Consider the following 20,635-nt stretch of genomic DNA (forward strand, 5'->3'; position numbering starts at 1 on the left):
CTTGTAAAATTGCTGTCTCTTGTGTACAGCTGTTAATGTTTTTTGTAAACTGTTTTGTAACTTGTTTAATAAAATAAAAAAATATATATAAACAAGAAAAAAAAAATTTTAAAAAAAATGGAATTGATGAATAAAAATTCGTGCACTTTGTCTTCCACTGTGTCTCACACCTGCACACACACACACACACACACACCATGGGTGCTGGGGTTAAAATAAGCACTACCGCACTTAGGTGGTAGTGTGGGGGTTAAAATAAAAAAAAAGAAGATTAAAAAAAAGAAGAAAACAAAATATATAAACAGGATTCTAAAAAAAATAAACAGGAGATTAAAGAAAATAAAACAAAACAAAAAAAAAACAGGAGTGTTCACTGGCCACCCGAAAAAAAAAATGGAATTGATTTGCCACCGGGCGGTGGGGATCCCCAGTGGAGGGCTCTCTACGCGGGAGTCCTCCCCCTTTCTCTCGGGGATCTGGGGTGGAGGGTGCTGCACGCAGCAGTCCCCCGCAAACGCAGATTGCGGTGGTTCACGGACTCCCAGCCCAACTGCTTGTTCTGTGGCGCTGTGGAGTCCGTGGACCATGTATATATTGGGTGTGGGCGTTTGCACTCCCTCTTTGATTTCCTTAAAAACCTTCTCCTCTGTTTTTGGCTGCACTTCAGTCCCACGCTCCTGATCTTTGGGCACCCGGTACGGAGGAAGGAGGGCAGGTCTGAAGACCTCCTCGTGGGTCTGCTCCTGGGCCTGGCCAAACTGGCCATCAACAGGTCCAGGCAGCGGGCCGTGGAGGGGGTCGTTAGGGCCGACTGCCTGCCCCTCTTCCGCGGTTACGTTAGAGCCCGGGTGTCCTTGGAGAAGGAGCACGCGGTGTCCACCAACACCCTGGAGTTGTTCAGGGAGAGGTGGGCGCCGCAGGGAGTGGAGTGCATCATTTCTCCCTCCAACTCTATTTTGATTTAGTCCCTACCCACCCCTTCACTGTTTTGATCACACAGCACTGCCCTTTGATGTGAAGGGCAGTGTTTGTCACTGGCCACCCGGGTGTTTTCCTATCTTCCTGGTGGTGGAAATTGAATAAAGATTGGTGCACTTTGTGTCTTTCACTGTGTCTCACATCTGCACACACACACCATGGGTCCTGGGGAAAAAATAAGCACTACCGCACTTAGGTGGTAGTGTGGGGGTTAAAAAAAAAAGACAAAAAAGAAAAAAAAAAAGAAAGATAAAAAAAAAATAAAATAAAAAAAAAAATAAAGGTGGAATAAAATGGAATTGATGTAACGGTATTGTCTAATGTACAAATGTCATTGTCACTGTCTTGTCATACGTGAAACTGGGATTTGAGGTTTGTCCTCCTCTCCCTGTAAAATGGTTGAACGGTAGGGTTTGGGGCCTAGCTTTGCTGCTCCTCTCCCTTGTAAAATTGCTGTCTCTTGTGTACAGCTGTTAATGTTTTTTGTAAACTGTTTTGTAACTTGTTTAATAAAATAAAAAAATATATATAAACAAGAAAAAAAAATTTTAAAAAAAATGGAATTGATGAATAAAAATTCGTGCACTTTGTCTTCCACTGTGTCTCACACCTGCACACACACACACACACACACACACCATGGGTGCTGGGGTTAAAATAAGCACTATCGCACTTAGGTGGTAGTGTGGGGGTTAAAATAAAAAAAAAGAAGATTAAAAAAAAGAAGAAAACAAAATATATAAACAGGATTCTAAAAAAAATAAACAGGAGATTAAAGAAAAAAAAAAAAAAACAGGAGTGTTCACTGTCCACCCGAAAAAAAAAATGGAATTGATTTGCCACCGGGCGGTGGGGATCCCCAGTGGAGGGCTCTCTACGCGGGAGTCCTCCCCCTTTCTCTCGGGGATCTGGGGTGGAGGGTGCTGCACGCAGCAGTCCCCTGCAACCGCAGATTGCGGTGGTTCACGGACTCCCAGCCCAACTGCTTGTTCTGTGGCGCTGTGGAGTCCGTGGACCATGTATATATTGGGTGTGGGCGTTTGCACTCCCTCTTTGATTTCCTTAAAAACCTTCTCCTCTGTTTTTGGCTGCACTTCAGTCCCACGCTCCTGATCTTTGGGCACCCGGTACGGAGGAAGGAGGGCAGGTCTGAAGACCTCCTCGTGGGTCTGCTCCTGGGCCTGGCCAAACTGGCCATCAACAGGTCCAGGCAGCGGGCCGTGGAGGGGGTCGTTAGGGCCGACTGCCTGCCCCTCTTCCGCGGTTACGTTAGAGCCCGGGTGTCCTTGGAGAAGGAGCACGCGGTGTCCACCAACACCCTGGAGTTGTTCAGGGAGAGGTGGGCGCCGCAGGGAGTGGAGTGCATCATTTCTCCCTCCAATTCTATTTTGATTTAGTCCCTACCCTCCCCTTCACTGTTTTGATCACACAGCACTGCCCTTTGATGTGAAGGGCAGTGTTTGTCACTGGCCACCCGGGTGTTTTCCTATCTTCCTGGTGGTGGAAATTGAATAAAGATTGGTGCACTTTGTGTCTTTCACTGTGTCTCACACCTGCACACACACACCATGGGTGCTGGGGATAAAATAAGCACTACCGCACTTAGGTGGTAGTGTGGGGGTTAAAACAAAAAAAAAAATCAGCACTCTCTAAAAAAAAACATAAAATGGAATTGATGTAACGGTATTGTCTAATGTACAAATGTCATTGTCACTGTCTTGTCATACGTGAAACTGGGATTTGAGGTTTGTCCTCCTCTCCCTGTAAAATGGTTGAACGGTAGGGTTTGGGGCCTAGCTTTGCTGCTCCTCTCCCTTGTAAAATTGCTGTCTCTTGTGTACAGCTGTTAATGTTTTTTGTAAACTGTTTTGTAACTTGTTTAATAAAATAAAAAAATATATATAAACAAGAAAAAAAAATTTTTTAAAAAAATGGAATTGATGAATAAAAATTCGTGCACTTTGTCTTCCACTGTGTCTCACACCTGCACACACACACACCATGGGTGCTGGGGTTAAAATAAGCACTACCGCACTTAGGTGGTAGTGTGGGGGTTAAAATAAAAAAAAAGAAGATTAAAAAAAAGAAGCAAACAAAATATATAAACAGGATTCTAAAAAAAATAAACAGGAGATTAAAGAAAAAAAAACAAAACAAAAAAAACAGGAGTGTTCACTGGCCACCCGAAAAAAAAAATGGAATTGATTTGCCACCGGGCGGTGGGGATCCCCAGTGGAGGGCTCTCTACGCGGGAGTCCTCCCCCTTTCTCTCGGGGATCTGGGGTGGAGGGTGCTGCACGCAGCAGTCCCCTGCAACCTCAGGTTGCGGTAGTTCACGGACTCCCAGCCCAACAGCTTGTTCTGTGGCGCTGTGGAGTCCATGGACCATGTGTATATGGGGTGTGGGCGTTTGCACTCCCTTTTTGATTTCCTGAAAAACCTTCTCCTCTGTTTTTGGCTGCACTTCAGTCCCACGCTCCTGATCTTTGGGCACCCGGTACGGAGGAAGGAGGGCAGGTCTGAAGACCTCCTCGTGGGTCTGCTCCTGGGCCTGGCCAAACTGGCCATCAACAGGTCCAGGCAGCGGGCCGTGGAGGGGGTCGTTAGGGCCGACTGCCTGCCCCTCTTCCGCGGTTACGTTAGAGCCCGGGTGTCCTTGGAGAAGGAGCACGCGGTGTCCACCAACACCCTGGAGTTGTTCAGGGAGAGGTGGGCGCCGCAGGGAGTGGAGTGCATCATTTCTCCCTCCAACTCTATTTTGATTTAGTCCCTACCCTCCCCTTCACTGTTTTGATCACACAGCATTGCCCTTTGATGTGAAGGGCAGTGTTTGTCACTGGCCACCCGGGTGTTTTCCTGTCTTCCTGGTGGTGGAAATTGAATAAAGATTGGTGCACTTTGTGTCTTCCACCGTGTCTCACACCTGCACACACACACCATTGGTGCGGGGGAGAAACAAATAAGCACTACCGCACTTAGGTGGTAGTGTGGGGGATTAAAAATAAATAAATAAATAAATAAATAAAATGGAATTGATGTAACGGTATTGTCTAATGTACAAATGTCATTGTCACTGTCTTGTCATACGTGGAACTGGGATTTGAGGTTTGTCCTCCTCTCCCTGTAAAATGGTTGAACGGTAGGGTTTGGGGCCTAGCTTTGCTGCTCCTCTCCCTTGTAAAATTGCTGTCTCTTGTGTACAGCTGTTAATGTTTTTTGTAAACTGTTTTGTAACTTGTTTAATAAAATAAAAAAAATATAAACAAGAAAAAAAAAAATTTAAAAAAAATGGAATTGATGAATAAAAATTCGTGCACTTTGTCTTCCACTGTGTCTCACACCTGCACACACACACACACACACACCATGGGTGCTGGGGATAAAATAAGCACTATCGCACTTAGGTGGTAGTGTGGGGGTTAAAATAAAAAAAAAGAAGATTAAAAAAAAGAAGAAAACAAAATATATAAACAGGATTCTAAAAAAAAACAGGAGATTAAAGAAAAAAAAACAAAACAAAAAAAAACAGGAGTGTTCACTGGCCACCCGAAAAAAAACGAATTGATTTGCCACCGGGCGGTGGGGATCCCCAGTGGAGGGCTCTCTACGCGGGAGTCCTCCCCCTTTCTCTCGGGGATCTGGGGTGGAGCGTGCTGCACGCAGCAGTCCCCTGCAACCTCAGGTTGCGGTGGTTCACGGACTCCCAGCCCAACAGCTTGTTCTGTGGCGCTGTGGAGTCCGTGGACCACGTGTATATTGGGTGTGGGCGTTTGCACTCCCTTTTTGATTTCCTGAAAAACCTTCTCCTCTGTTTTTGGCTGCACTTCAGTCCCACGCTCCTGATCTTTGGGCACCCGGTACGGAGGAAGGAGGGCAGGTCTGAAGACCTCCTCGTGGGTCTGCTCCTGGGCCTGGCCAAACTGGCCATCAACAGGTCCAGGCAGCGGGCCGTGGAGGGGGTCGTTAGGGCCGACTGCCTGCCCCTCTTCCGCGGTTACGTTAGAGCCCGGGTGTCCTTGGAGAAGGAGCACGCGGTGTCCACCAACACCCTGGAGTTGTTCAGGGAGAGGTGGGCGCCGCAGGGAGTGGAGTGCATCATTTCTCCCTCCAACTCTATTTTGATTTAGTCCCTACCCTCCCCTTCACTGTTTTGATCACACAGCACTGCCCTTTGATGTGAAGGGCAGTGTTTGTCACTGGCCACCCGGGTGTTTTCCTATCTTCCTGGTGGTGGAAATTGAATAAAGATTCGTGCACTTTGTGTCTTCCACTGTGTCTCACACCTGCACACACACACCATGGGTGCTGGGGATAAAATAAGCACTACCGCACTTAGGTGGTAGTGTGGGGGTTAAAGGAAAAAAAAAAGAAAAAAAGAAAAAAAAAATACAAAAGTATAAGTTGTTCAGTGAAGAAGCTGCTGGAATCCCAGAAATTTGCTTCCCACTGGTGTAAATTGATAAAAAAGAAATAAAATGGAATTGATGTAACGGTATTGTCTAATGTACAAATGTCATTGTCACTGTCTTGTCATACGTGGAACTGGGATTTGAGGTTTGTCCTCCTCTCCCTGTAAAATGGTTGAACGGTAGGGTTTGGGGCCTAGCTTTGCTGCTCCTCTCCCTTGTAAAATTGCTGTCTCTTGTGTACAGCTGTTAATGTTTTTTGTAAACTGTTTTGTAACTTGTTTAATAAAATAAAAAAATATATAAACAAGAAAAAAAAATTTTTTTAAAAAATGGAATTGATGAATAAAAATTCGTGCACTTTGTCTTCCACTGTGTCTCACACCTGCACACACACACACACACACACACCATGGGTGCTGGGGAAAAAAGAAGCACTACCGCACTTAGGTGGTAGTGTGGGGGTTAAAAAAAAAAGAGGAAAGAAAAAAAAATATAATCAAGGAATTTTGCTGGGGATAAAATAAGCACTACCGCACTTAGGTGGTAGTGTGGGGTTAAAAAAGAAAAGGGAGAAAAAAAAAATAAAGTGAACAATTTCAAATTGACTGTTCCCTGCTGCAGATTAAAGGTGGAATAAAATGGAATTGATGAATAAAGATTCGTGCACTTTGTCTTCCACTGTGTCTCACACCTGCACACACACACACACCATGGGTGCTGGGGTTAAAATAAGCACTACCGCACTTAGGTGGTAGTGTGGGGGTTAAAATAAAAAAAAAGATTAAAAAAAAGAAGAAAAAAAAATATATAAACAGGATTCTAAAAAAAAATAAACAGTAGATTAAAGAAAAAAAACAAAACAAAAAAAAAACAGGAGTGTACACTGGCCACCCGAAAAATAAAATGGAATTGATTTGCCACCGGGCGGTGGGGATCCCCAGTGGAGGGCTCTCTACGCGGGAGTCCTCCCCCTTTCTCTCAGGGATCTGGGGTGGAGGGTGCTGCACGCAGCAGTCCCCTACAACCGCAGATTGCGGTGGTTCATGGACTCCCAGTCCAACTGCTTGTTCTGTGGCGCTGTGGAGTCTGTGGACCACGTGTATATTGGGTGTGGGCGTTTGCACTCCCTTTTTGATTTCCTGAAAAACCTTCTCCTCTGTTTTTGGCTGCACTTCAGTCCCACGCTCCTGATCTTTGGGCACCCGGTACGGAGGAAGGAGGGCAGGTCTGAAGACCTCATCGTGGGTCTGCTCTTGGGCCTGGCCAAACTGGCCATCAACAGGTCCAGGCAGCGGGCCGTGGAGGGGGTCGTTAGGGCCGACTGCCTGCCCCTCTTTCGCGGTTATGTTAGAGCCCGGGTGTCCTTGGAGAAGGAGCACGCGGTGTCCACCAACACCCTGGAGTTGTTCAGGGAGAGGTGGGCGCCGCAGGGAGTGGAGTGCATCATTTCTCCCTCCAACTCTAGTTTGATTTAGTCCCTACCCTCCCCTTCACTGTTTTGATCACACAGCACTGCCCTCTGATGTGAAGGGCAGTGTTTGTCACTGGCCACCCGGGTGTTTTCCTATCTTCCCGGTGGTGGAAATTGAATAAAGATTCGTGCACTTTGTGTCTAAAAAAAAATAAATAAATAAAATGGAATTGAATTACTTGAGATGTTAGTTCTCTGGTGATCTGAGTCCAACAAAAGCAGATTTTTTTTTCCCAGCGATGAGAAGCTTGCAGAGGGATTTGGGTATTTTTGTACAACAAGTTGGCATTTACAAACCCACAGTGTCCTGGCCTCAGGTCTGGCTCACCCTCACTTCTTTCCAAGTTTGGAGAGTAGTTTAGGAGCAAGGTGCACTGAAGGGAATTCTCTCACCATCATGCCTGGTCTCGTTTCTCTATCTGGCTGTCACCCATTTTCTTTCTCTGCCTGTACATCCTACAGGTGCAGGGTGACCACCTCCTGAAACCCCGCTCACCACAAAGACCTCAGCTTGGTCAATACTCCGTCATCCACCTCCAGCTGCTCCAAAGGTTGGGGTCTGAGTTGCTCCAGCCGGAGGCACACCCTACATGCAAGGTCATCCGCTCCACCATGGGGTTTTCAGATTTCCCACACAGGGCAGGGTGTGCAAAAGACAGGCTTGAGCTTCCCCCAACCTACCTTAATTATATGGAATACAGACACTTGTATTTATTTCAACACTTAGTCCTACTTAAGGAATGTCAGATCAACCATGATCCTACTGAATGACAGAACAGGCTCAAGGGCTACTCCTGTTCCCATTTCCTACAGTCTTAAGGAGATCAGTTAGCTCAGTTGGCTGGACGGCTGGTTTGTGATGCAGAATGATGTGAACAGCATAGGCTCAGATTATCGTAAAGGGATCTCCTTCTCATACAAACATAGAAACATAGAAGATAGGAGCAGGAGGCGGCCATTCAGCCCATCAAGCCTGCTCTACCATTTATCACAATCATGGCTGATCATTTAATGCAATAGCCGAATCCTCCTTTTTCCCCACAACCTTTGATCCCATTTGCCCCAAGTGCTATGTCTAGCCGCCTCTTGAATACATTCGATGTTTTGGCATCATCTACCTTCTGTGTAAGGAATTCCACAGGCTCTCCACTCTTTGGGTGAAGAAATGTCACCTTATCTCTGTCCTAAATTGTCCACCCCAAATCCTCAGACTGTGACCTCTGGTTCTGGAGACACCCACCTTTGGGAACATCCTCCGTGCATCCACCCTGCCTAGTCCCATTAGCATTTTATAAGTCTCTGAGATGCCCCTCATTGGCCCGAACTCCAGCAAAAACAATCCTGACCTCGTTCTCATTCCTGATGAAGAGCTTTTGCCTGAAACGTCAATTTTCCTGCTCCTCGGGTGCTGTCTGACCTGCTGTGCTTTTCCATCACCAAGGCCCTGTATAACTGCAGCAACACATCCCTGCTCCTGTACTCAACCTCTCCCAGTGAAGGCCAACATCCCATTTGCCTTCTTTACCACCTGCTGCACCTGCACGCTTACCATCAGCAACTGATGCACAAGGACACCCAGCTCCCACTGCACACTCCCCTCTCCCAATTTACAGCCATTCAGGTCATAATCTGCCACTTTGGTTTTGCTTCCAAAGTGAATAACCTTGCATTTATCCAAATTATATGGCATCTGCCATTGATTTGCCCACTCACCCAACCTGTCCAGATCATACTGAACATCTCTGCATCCTCGTCACAGTTCACCCTCCCACCCAACTTAGTGTCATCTGCAAACTTTGAGATGTTACACATTGTTCCCTCATCCAAATCATTAATATAATAAATAACTGGGGTGCCAGCACTGATCTCTGTGTCGCCTCACTAGTTACTACTTGCCAATTTGAAAAGGACCCATTAATTCCTACTCTTTGTTTCCTCTCTGCCAACCAGTTTTCTATCCAAAAAGAGAAAATGCTGGAAAATCTCAGCAAGTCTGGCAGCATCTGTAAGGAGAGAAAAGAGCTGACGTTTCGAGTCTAACTGACCCTTTGTCAAAGCTTTGACAAAGGGTCAGTTAGACTCGAAACGTCAGCTCTTTTCTCTCCTTACAGATGCTGCCAGACTTGCTGAGATTTTCCAGCATTTTCTCTTTTTTTGGTTTCAGATTCCAGCATCCGCAGTAATTTGCTTTTATCCAGTTTTCTATCCATCTCAATACACTTCCCCTAATCCCATGCGCTTTAATCTTGCACAATATTCTCTTATATGCGGGACTTTGTGAAACGCTTTCTGAAAGACCAAATAAACCACATTGACTGTGTCCCCCTTCCCAACTCTACTAGTTATGTTTTCATAGAATTCCGACAGATTTGTCAAGCACAATTTCCCCTTCATAACTCCATACCGACTCTGTCTGATCCTTCCACAGCTTTCTAAATACGCCACCACTAAGTCCTTGATAATTTCAGAGAATTTTCCCCACTACCGATGTTAGGCTTACTAGTCTATAATTCCCTGGTTTCTCTCTACCTCTCTTTTTGAATATTGGAATGATATTAGATACCCTCCAATCTGCAGGGACTGTATCAGAGTCTATCGAATCCTGAAATATGACCATCAATGCATCCACTATTCTACAGCCACTTCCTTAAATACTCTGGGATGTAGATTGCCTGAGGCATGATGTTCCTCAGGTTAAACCACCACCAGTAAATTCTTTCTTTCTGATGAGATCGCGGCGCTGTGTTCTGATAGGACTATGGAGACTTGACCTTTCCTAATCCTACTTAGGTTTAGACTAGAAAAATCTTATTTTTGTATAAGTCAAACAATAGAACCCACTGAACTCTATCGAGTGAAATATTGTTGAAACAACTCAAATGCCATTCCACCTGAGTCTGGGAGCTCTCGTCTCGCACTGCTCTGATAAACGTCTCAGTGCCCGCTCCTGAGTTCCGTACTGATCGACCTCCAGTCTGTCTGCATCTGGGAATGTTCCACTCTTGCTGCTGCTTTTAACCTTCCCATTCCCACAGGTCTCCCACCAGCCTCTCTGTTTCTGGGAGCTCTTTGCTCTCGCTGCTCCTTTGAACCTCACTGTCACAGCTCCTGGGTGCCTTCACCTAACACTGCGGGCAATTTAGCATGGCCAATTCACCTAACCTGCACGTCTTTGGACATGGGGAGAATGTACAAACACCACACAGACAGTTGCCTGAGGTGGGAATTGAACCCGGGTCTTTGGCGCTGTGAGGCAGCAGTGCTAACCACTGTGCCACCGTGCTGCCCATGATGATCATGGCTGTTGTATTATTGCATGCCTTCCAGAAAAGCAGTTACTTTTAAGAAACTGGATGCCATCATGACATGCGATATTCAACATAATGGTCCTCCCCTCCCCTTCTACAATCACAGTGCAATGGATTCAATGCATTGTGTAGTCTTACAGTCACATAATGTAGCTATAACATCAGTGACACAAGAACTAGGCTATATGTAGATCTGAGATTTTCTAACACTGTGAATAGTTTGCGTTGTTAATCAACTTCAAGATCTGTCTCAAACAGAACCCAGTCTTTATGATAGATGTTACAATGGCTAACATCGAGGGAAGCAAACAGATTATTATCATACTAGCAGAAGAATTCAAATCATTAAAAGCCATCATCGATTGTTGGGAAAACCCCATCTGATTCACTAATGTCCTTTAGGGAAGGAGATTGTCATCCTTACCTGGTCTGACCTACACGTGACTCCAGACCCACAGTAATGGGGTTGACTCTAATGAGCTCAGATCAAAGGCAATTCAGGATCAGTGACAAATGCAGGCCTTGCCAGTGAGTCCCTGGTGCCATGTGTAAGTAAAGGACAATGCAGAGGAAACATGAGCTGCTCAGGCACTGCGTTGAGGAGGGCCATCCCTATGGGTGAACATATTCATGTTGAACCATGCAAGTCATAGAAACATAGAAATCACTGAATTTTACAGGACAGAATGAGGCCATTCAGCCTATTGTGGCTGTACCCATCCACTCCCACTCTCCATTGCCCTGTAAATTCATCATGTTCAAATATATATCCAAGAGAACATGGAAAATAGGAGCAGGAGTAGGCCATTCGGCCCCTCAGCCTGCTCCACAGTCATTATGATCATGGCTGATCATTGAGCTCAATACCCTGACCCCATCCTCCTCCTCCAATCCCTTCAGCCACAAGAGCTATATTTACCTCCCTTTTGAATACGCATTATGTTTTGGCCTTAACCACTTTCTGTGCTAGTGAATTCCACATTCTCCCCACTCTCTGGACGGTGACATTTCTCCTCAGCTCAGTCTTAAAAGATTTGCCCCTTACCCTTCAACTATGACCCCTGGTTCCGGACTCCATGGTCAGCAGGAACGTCCTTCCTCCACCTAACCCAGCCAGTAGAATTTTATAGCTTCTAATGAGATCCCTCCCTTTGATCTTCTAAGCCCCAGTGAATATAATACTAACCAACTCAATCTCTCCTCATACGTCAGGCTTGCCATCCCAAGGTTCAATCTGGGAAATGTTCGCGGCACTCCCTCCATCACCAGAACGTCCCTCCTCAGACCAGGAGACCAACACTGCGCAATGTTCCTGCTGTGGGTCTCACCAATGCCCTGCGTAATTGCAGCAATGATTTGGAGACACCAGTGTTGGACTGGGGTGTACAGAGTTAAAAATCACACAGCACCCCAGGTTATAGTCCAACAGGTTTAATTGGAAGCACTAGCTTTCGGAGCGACGCTCCTTCATCAGGTGATTGTGGAAAATAAGATTGTAAGACACAGAATTTATAGCAAAAGTTTTGCTATAAACTCTGTGTCTTAAATCTTATACCCCACAACCACCTGATGAAGGAGCAGCGCTCCGAAAGCTAGTGCTTCCAATTAAATCTGTTGGACTGTAACCTGGTGCTGTGTGATTTCTAATTGCAGCAAGATATCCTCGTTGTGATTATTAAATGTGATTCCAGGGAGCCAGAGATTGTAACACAGTAAATTTTATTAAAGTTGAATGTGCTGGATCAGAGTGGAAAAAAAAGGAACACTTCTTGTAGTTAGAATATAAAGCAGACAGCTCACACTGAATGACACAGCTTTACATACAGAGGGATCAGAAAACTGTAAAATTATTGATGCAAGAAGGTCACTTTCATATATCTCGTTCCTTGCAATTCAAATTTGCCAGGGAACATCTTATCAATATTTTTTTATTTTTGCTTCACTTTTTAAATTATTACATTAATTCTCAATAAAATAATTTATAAATGTATACTCATATACATAAAACCCCGACACCCGTCCCCCAGGCAGCTGTGGGAGCAGGGGATATAAAAAAGTCTGTTACCGTACACAGTGCAAAGTGCAAGATTCGAAACACAAAGGCAGATGATTTTAACAGGTTACAAAACAGAGACCACCGAGCGGGTAAGGTAAAAAAAATCCCAGGTGTCCGAGGTCTGAAATTCACAATTTGACTCACTCACCTCCCCTCTTCTCGAGCCTTCTCCCTCTCACAGCCCCCTCCACCTCCCCATCTAGTCCAGTGTATCAGCAGCCTCTGATCATAGGGAATAGCAAGCCCTGTTCAGTAACCTTCCCTAACTGCACAGCATTTACAGTCATAGAGTGATAGAGATTTGCAGCATGCAAACAGGCCCTTTGGCCCAACTTGTCCATGCTACCCCATTTTCACAATTAATCTAGTCCCATTTAGAGTCAGTGTTGGAAAGATGTACAGCATTTTTCTGTGTTTGTCCCATATTCCTCCATACTTATCCCATCCATGTACCTGTACAAATGTTTCTTAAATGACAAAATTGCTTTCAGCACTATCTCTGGTATCCCATTCCAAATACTCACCACCCAAAAAAGTTGCCCGTCTTGTATATCTTTTGTTCCCCCCCTCCTTTTGTATGTCTCCCCTCTCACCTTAACCTATCCCCTCTAGTTTTAGGCTCCCCTATCCTCGGGAAAAGCTGTTGGCTATCTACCTTATCCATGCCTCTCATGATTTTATCGATGTACAGCACATGGAGCTAACCTGGGGTTCTTGTGGTGGTGCCCCGATCTCTGGACCAGGAGGCATAGGTTCAAGTCCCACCTGCTCCAGAGGTGACCCACTGAACAGGTTCATTAAGATTATCCACAGGGAGGGAGCAAGCCCCAACAGCTCACAATGCCTCGAGGGACGATGTGTTTGAAGTGTATCAGATCCTGAATGAGCTTGACAAGGTTCGAGGGGGAAATTACGTTTCTTGTTGTGGGATAGTCCAAAATGACAGGGCACCTTCTTAAAATGAGCAGTCACCCCTTTAAGACAGAGACGGGGGAGAAACCTTTACTCTCGGAGGGTTCACGTGATATTGGAATTTCCTGAAAACAATGGAGATAACGTGTTTGGGGAAAGTCTATGATTATTGGGCAGGGAAGGGTAAATAGGAGTAGGGAATTCAAAACACAAATAGGTCAGTCAGGATCTTATAAAATAACAGAGCAAGCTCAGGGGGCCGACCAAAGGGACTACCTCTGCTCTTCTTCAGAGTATTCATTGGTTCGAAGATGTGCCCAGGCTTGATAACACAGCTGTCTTAAAGGGACCACGCAGTGCAGCAAGCAGGGTGCAGGGTTCTGAGCAATTAGAGGGAATGATACTCCTGTAATTATCGAGGACTCTAGCGAACCATTTATCTAAAAATATAACAATTAGTTTGCAATAAAATTGCAAGAACCCCCTCCTTCCCGTCTCAGCTAAGATTTCATCCAGTCATACACAGGTGTATTCGGAATATTGAGTGCAGTTCTGGTCCCCACATTGCAGGAAGGAAGGTGCAGGCTTTCAAGAGGGCGCAGAAGAGGTTTACCAGGGTGGTGCCTGGAATAGAGTGTATTAGCTGTAAGGAGAGGTTGGACAAACTTGGATTGTCTTCACTAGAGTCAGGGGCTGAGGGGCATCCTGATAGAAGTTTATTAAATTATGAGTGGCACGGACAGGGTGGATAGTCGGAGTCATTTTCTCAGGGTGGAAATGTCAAATATTAGGAGGTGTAGGTTAAAGTTGAGTGTGTAACTTTTAAAGGAGATGTGCGAGGTAATTCTTTTATGCAAACAATGGAAGGTGCCTGGGAATTGGTCGAAGCAGATACAACAGCAACTTTTAAGAGGCATTTAGACAGACACCGGAACGGGCAGGGAATGGAGGGATATGGACCATCTGCAGGCAGATGGGATTAGTACGGTATCATGGTCAGCACAGACATGGTGGGCCGAGGGCCTGTTGCTATACTGTTCAATGTTCTAAGGCGCGTGGGATTAATTTTGTTTCATCAGCCGTTGTTAATGTTCACCCTCAGCCCCCATACCCCTGCTGAGCCAACTATCGACCCTCACCCTGTCAATGAACCAAGGAAACAGCTGTAATGCCCACCCGTTCTGTAATGCTGCCTGGTACCCCGGTTGGCTGAGGGGCACTGCTCTATTCATTGGTGACAGTTTGGATGTGGAGGCTGCTGGTCTGGGGTATAGATGGGGCACTTCCTTTCAGTTTATACAGTGATTTGTGGCAGGCCCTATGATTAAATGTAGTCATCTGTCCTTGAACAGCCTTTATTTTCACCGGACTGAAATGATATCCATTAGAGTCATAGAGTCATACAGCACAGAAACAGACCCTTCGGTCCACCCAGTCTATGCAGACCCTGTTCCCAAACTACACCAGTCCCACCTCCCTGCGCTTGGCCCATATCCCTCCAAACCTTTCCTACTCATGTACTTATCCAAATGTCTTTTAAACGTTGTAACTGAACCTGCATCCATCACATTCTCTGGATGTTCACTCCACACATGAACCACCTGCTGTGTAAAAGTGTTGCCCCTCATGTCTTTTCAAATCTTTCTCCTCTCATCTTAAAAAGATGCCCTCTAGTTTTGAACCCCTTCACCCGAAGGAAAGGCTCTTGTCAGTCACCTTATATATGCCTCTCATGATTTGATAAACTTCAATAAGGTCAGTCATCCCTCAGCCTCCTACGCTCCAATGAAAACTGTCCCGGCCTTTCCAGTCTGTTTTTATAACTCAAACACCCCAGTCCCAGCTACATCCTGGTAAATCATTTCAGAACACTTTCCAGTTTGATAACATCTTTCCAAAAGCAGGGCAACCAACAATATTCCAAAAGTTACCTGTACAACCTCAACATGAATGTCCCAAGTCCTGTTCTCAATGGTCTGAGCAATGAACACAGGTGTGCTAAACACTTTCTTAACCAGGCGAGAGTGGGGACTGCAGATGCTGGAGATTAGAGTCAAGATTAGAGTGGTGCTGGAAAAGCACAGCAGGTCAGGCAGCATCCGAGGAGCAGGGAAATTGACGTTTCGGTCCGGAGCCCTTCATCAGGAATCAGGAATTTCCTGATGAAAGGTTCCGGCCTGAAACGTTGATCCTCTTGCTCCTCGGATGCTGCCTGGCCTGCTGTGCTTTTCCAGCAACACACTCTCAACACTCCCCAAGGCCCTACCATTAACTGTATAAGTCCTGCAATTGTTTGTTTTACCAAAACGCAGAACCTGGCATTTATCCAAATTAAACTCCATCAGCCACTCCTCAGCCCATTGATCTGACTCATTAAGATTACACCAGCATGGAGACAGGTCATTCAGCCCAATGGTCTATGCTGGCTGCTTGTGCTCTACATGTCACCCAGATGGTCACAACGAGTTTATAATGCAAACACAGAGAATGCTGGAGAAACTCTGAGGGTCTGGCAGCATCTGTGGAGGGACAGATAAGAGATAACTCCAGAAACTGGCTGCATGATGACTGTCCTCCATTTAGTTTACATTCTTCACACTCCACCCCTGCAATCTTACCTTGGTTCTGCCTTGGTTACTTTGGGCTGAGTGCAGAGAACTCATTCTCTCCTTTCAACACTTTAATTTACACTCATTTCACTTTTCTCTCTTTGACCTCCTCCTCCTCCTCTATCTTTTTGCACAGCGCCCATACACTATTTCAACCTTTTCTCTGCCTGTCCCAAAGGTTGAGAAGAATTTTCTAACCACGCCTCATCTTTTATACTCCTTATCTGGGGAAAGGGAGACTGACATTGGGGACAGTCCAGAGGGTTCACTCGACTGATCCTGGAGATGGAGGGTCTGTCTTATGAGGAGACGTTGAGTCGGTTAGGCCTTTACTCATTGGAGTTTAGAATGAGAGGTGACCTTATGGAAATATACACACGTCTTAGGAGATTTGACAGGGAAAATATGGAGAGGTTGTTTCCCCCTTGTACAAAAGTCTAGGACGGGAGAGCATGAGGGGGTGACCCATTTTAAATAGAGATGGGGAGGAATTTCTTCTCTCAGAGGGGAGTGAATCTATGGAATTCTTTACCACAGAGGGCTGTCGAGGCTGGGTCACTAAGAGTGTTCAAAGCTGAGAGAGATTTTAATAAGAATGGACTGCCAGTGGTGGTAGTAGGGGCATTTAAGCGAATGCTGGACAAGCACACAGACGGCAGTAAATTGAGGGGTGTGTAGGTTAGGCTGATCTTAGATTAAGATAAATGCTCAACACAACATGGTGGGCCAGAGGGCGTGTACTGTTCTATGTTGTATGTTCTAAAGGGAATCGAGGGTTATGAGGAAAAGGCAGGAAGGTGGAGCGGAGGATGATGATTAGATCAACCCACAACCATATTGAATGACAGAACAGACTCGATGGGCCGAATGGGTCTCCTGAAGAAGGGCCTGTGCCCGAAACGTCGAATCTCCTGTTCCCTGGATGCTGCCTGACCTGCTGTGCTGTTCCAGCAATAAAGTTTCAACTTTGATCTCCAGCATCTGCAGACCTTACTTTCTCCTCGAATGGGTCTCAGTGCAAGTTGGGCTAAAGGCGACAGAGTTTGGGATGTGTTCAAATTTACAGAGTGCAAAATCAAAGACCAATCAGGGGAACACTGGAATTGTCACATGACAAACTATTACACCCCTTTAATAAATGTCTTTTTCAAGAGTAAAGCGTCTCAAGGACACAGATAATGAACAGAATGTGGTTGATCATTCCTGTTACACATGAGGTATAAAGGGCTTCTCAGTTACCTCATCAAAAAGCTCCATAAATTAGTAAAACATGCTTTTTGTCTTGGAGAAATCTATGCTGGCTCTCCTTCATTAACCTGCCTTCCTCCATGTGGCTGTTCATTTTGCTCTGAATTATTGTTTCTGGAATGTTTCCAGGATCAAATTTAACCTGATTTGTCAGTAGCTGCTGTTTGGTCAATTCCTGGTCTCAGTATCCTCAGTACTTATTGGATACTGTCCCAGGGCCTTGTCATGTTAAGTACAGACACAGAGCCAATAGCCAGTCCTTGTCAGTGTGGAACCCTCTGATTGGCTGACTTATCAAAGGGTGTTGAGTAAGGGCAGGTTTTGTTGGAAAATCAGAGTTTTTCCACTGAGTTGGGTAATACCTCAGTCAGTGACCCCTCCCCCACTTCCCAGCTACCCCCTTACCCCATCCCACCTACTGCACCCCACCCAAACCACATCCCCCGACCACATATACCAACAGTCACACACCACACCCCATCACACCTCACCCCACCTATACCCACCCCCTAACCCCAGTGCACCTCACCCTCACCCCCACCCACATTGCACCCCCTGTCAGACCCCATCCCCACCCACACACCACACTGCCCCCCTGCCCACACCACATCCCCACCCCCACCCAACTACAGCAACACTCACCCACACCACACCACCCCATCCCATCAACCTCTCACACCCACAACCCCCCCAACACCGCACACCCACCTACATCTCTCTCTCACTGCTTCCCCACCTACCAGCTGTCAGACCCCATCCCCCGACAGGAGTGACCTGAACAGACATGACTGTTAATTGTAAAAGACATTCAGTTATATTTTTATATCAAGTAAAATTTGTCCGGTTTTGTTGATTACGTACTTAATATAAAATAACCCAATGGCCACGTTTGGAAAACACAACTTCGATCTGTCTTGGCTCTTGTTTCGGTATCTTCCTGATCCTTTCTCATACCGGGACAGACTGCCTCTGGGGGTGACTGCTGCTCAGCACTGGCCTCCCTCCCTCCCAAACTCTTTGCCTCCTTTATCCTGTCCCAGGGGGCAAGGGAGAAGGACACCCCAAAGCCCCTGCAGCCACCCTCCGTCACTGGGTTAGCATCCATGGGTGGGTGTTGGGAAGGATCGGCAGGGGAGGGAGCAGCAGGAAGAGGGAGGGAGGAATTGAGAAGGAGGAATAGGGGGGCAAGGTAGGGGCTTGTTTGGGGGGGCAGAAAGGGCAGAGTCAGAAGAGGAACTACAGTACGTGAAGGAGGGGGGAATAGGAGGAGAGGGCAGCAGTGAGGGAGAGACAGGAGGATGGGTGGGGAAGAGGAGAAGCAGAGAGATGTAGGAGGTGGAGAGAGATGGGGAGGGGGAGGTGTGGGGGAAGAGGATAGGTGGAGGTCCCATCTCATGCTCCGTGTCACAGGGGCATGTGCAGCTCACTGTATTCGTCATGTCCATCCTCATCGAGGTAGTGGTGTGTTTCTTCAGAATCCAGCTGGGGGGAGGTGGGCAGGTACAATCAGAGAGAGAGAGAGAGAGAGAAAAATTCTGTCAAGAAGATACAAACATTCCCGTAGCCACAGACCCCCCTCCTGTTTCGAGTTCCCTCAAAAGCAGCACCATGGAAAATGACATGGAAAATGGTGTCGTGCCCAAAAACAGACCGAGCTTTCAAATGCTGGGGTAGGCTCGAGGGGCCGAGTGGCCGAGTCCTGCTTCCAATTTGTCCCTCTCACAAATATTCCCATAGATTAGTCTGAATTCCCCTTCCTTGGAGGACAGACCGTGATCTCTGACTCTGCAGCTCTGGCGCAGGTGACAGATCCTGGCTCCTGGGACCATAGTTACCAGTCCAGTTCAAACCCAGTGATCGGATCATCCATCCCAGTGAGGGCACACCCAGCAAATGTTAAACACTCACTCGCGTTAAACACTCACTCACGTTAAACGCTCACTCACAATAAACACTAACCTCGCATTAAATGCTCACACATTAAACACACTCACAATAAACACTAACCTCGCAATAAACACCCACTCACATTAAACACTCACTCACAATAAACACTCAGTCGCATTAAACACTCACTCACAATAAACACTCACTCACAATAAACACACTCAATAAACACTCACTCACAATAAACACTCACTCACATTAAATATTCACTCACATTAAACACTTACTCGCATTAACCGCTTACTCACAATAAACACTCACTCGCATTAAACACTGACTCACATTAAACACTCACTCACAATAAACACTGACTCACATTAAACACTCACTCACAATAAACACTCACTCACGTTAAACGCTCACTCACAATAAAAGCTCGCTCACAATAAACATTCACTCACAATAAACACTCACATTAAACATTCACTCGCATTAAACGCTTACTCACATTAAACACTCACTCACGTTAAACACACTCACAATAAACACTGACTCACTTTAAACACTCACTCGCGATAAACACTCACTCGCATTAAACGCTCACTCACAATAAACTCTCAGTTGCATTAAACGCTCACTCGCATTAAACACTCACTCACAATAAACGCTCACTCGCATTAAACACTCACTCGCATTAAACACTGACTTACAATAAACAGTCACTCACAATAAACACTCAGTTGCATGAAACGCTCACTCACATTAAACACTCACTCACAATAAACGCTCACTCGCATTAAACGCTCACTCGCATTAAACGCTCACTCGCATTAAACACTGACTTACAATAAACAGTCACTCACAATAAACACTCAGTTGCATGAAACGCTCACTCACATTAAACACTCACTCACAATAAACGCTCACTCGCATTAAACGCTCACTCGCATTAAACGCGCACTCACATTAAACGCTCACTCACATTAAACACTCACTCACAATAAAAACTCACTCACATTAAACACACACTCACAATAAACACTCACTCACAATAAACACACACTCACATTAAACACTCACTCACATTAAACACTCACTCACAATAAACACTCACTCACAATAAACACTCACTCACAATAAACGCTCACTCGCATTAAACGCTCACTCGCATTAAACGCTCACTCGCATTAAACGCTCACTCACATTAAACACTCACTCACAATAAACACTCATTCACATTAAACACTCACTCACAATAAACGCTCACTCACAATAAATGCTCACTCACAATAAACACTCACTTGCAGTAAACACTCACTTGCATTAAACAATCACTCACATTAAACATTCACTCACATTAAACACTCACTCACATCAAACACTGACTCACATTAAACACTCACTCGCATTAAACACTAACTCGCGATAAACACTCACTCACAATAAACGCTCACTCGCATTAAACGCTCACTCACAATAAACACTCACTCAGAATAAACACTCAGTTGCATTAAAAGCTCACTAGCATTAAACGCTCACGCATGTTAAACACTCACAATAAACACTCACTCACAATAAACACTTTTCGCATTAAACATTGACACGCATTAAACATTGACACGCATTAAACACACACTCACATTAAACACTGACACACAATAAACACTCACTCGCATTAAACACACTCACAATAAACACACACTCACGTTAAACACTCACTCACAATAAACGCTCGCTCCCAATAAACACTCACTCAC

At 45.6% G+C, this 20,635-nt stretch overlaps 1 protein-coding gene across 3 annotated transcripts in view; it reads right to left on the minus strand.

Annotated features, from left to right (window-relative positions):
• Positions 1-17,684: 17,684 nt before the first annotated feature.
• LOC122551953 (anion exchange protein 3-like) overlaps positions 17,685-20,635 on the minus strand; it is a 313,611-nt gene continuing 310,660 nt past the window's right edge. For all 3 annotated transcript variants that reach the window (XM_087989369.1, XM_087989367.1, XM_087989368.1), the window contains exon 23: positions 17,685-18,473. In XM_087989369.1, coding sequence (XP_087845495.1) covers positions 18,396-18,473 — 78 coding nt within the window. In that variant the 3' untranslated portion in view covers positions 17,685-18,395. The remainder of the gene's footprint in view (positions 18,474-20,635) is intronic.

The sequence above is a fragment of the Chiloscyllium plagiosum genome, unplaced genomic scaffold (genome assembly GCF_037043375.1).
Source record: "Chiloscyllium plagiosum isolate Xiang-an unplaced genomic scaffold, Cpla_swu_hap1 HiC_scaffold_7, whole genome shotgun sequence".
NCBI lineage: Eukaryota > Metazoa > Chordata > Chondrichthyes > Orectolobiformes > Hemiscylliidae > Chiloscyllium > Chiloscyllium plagiosum.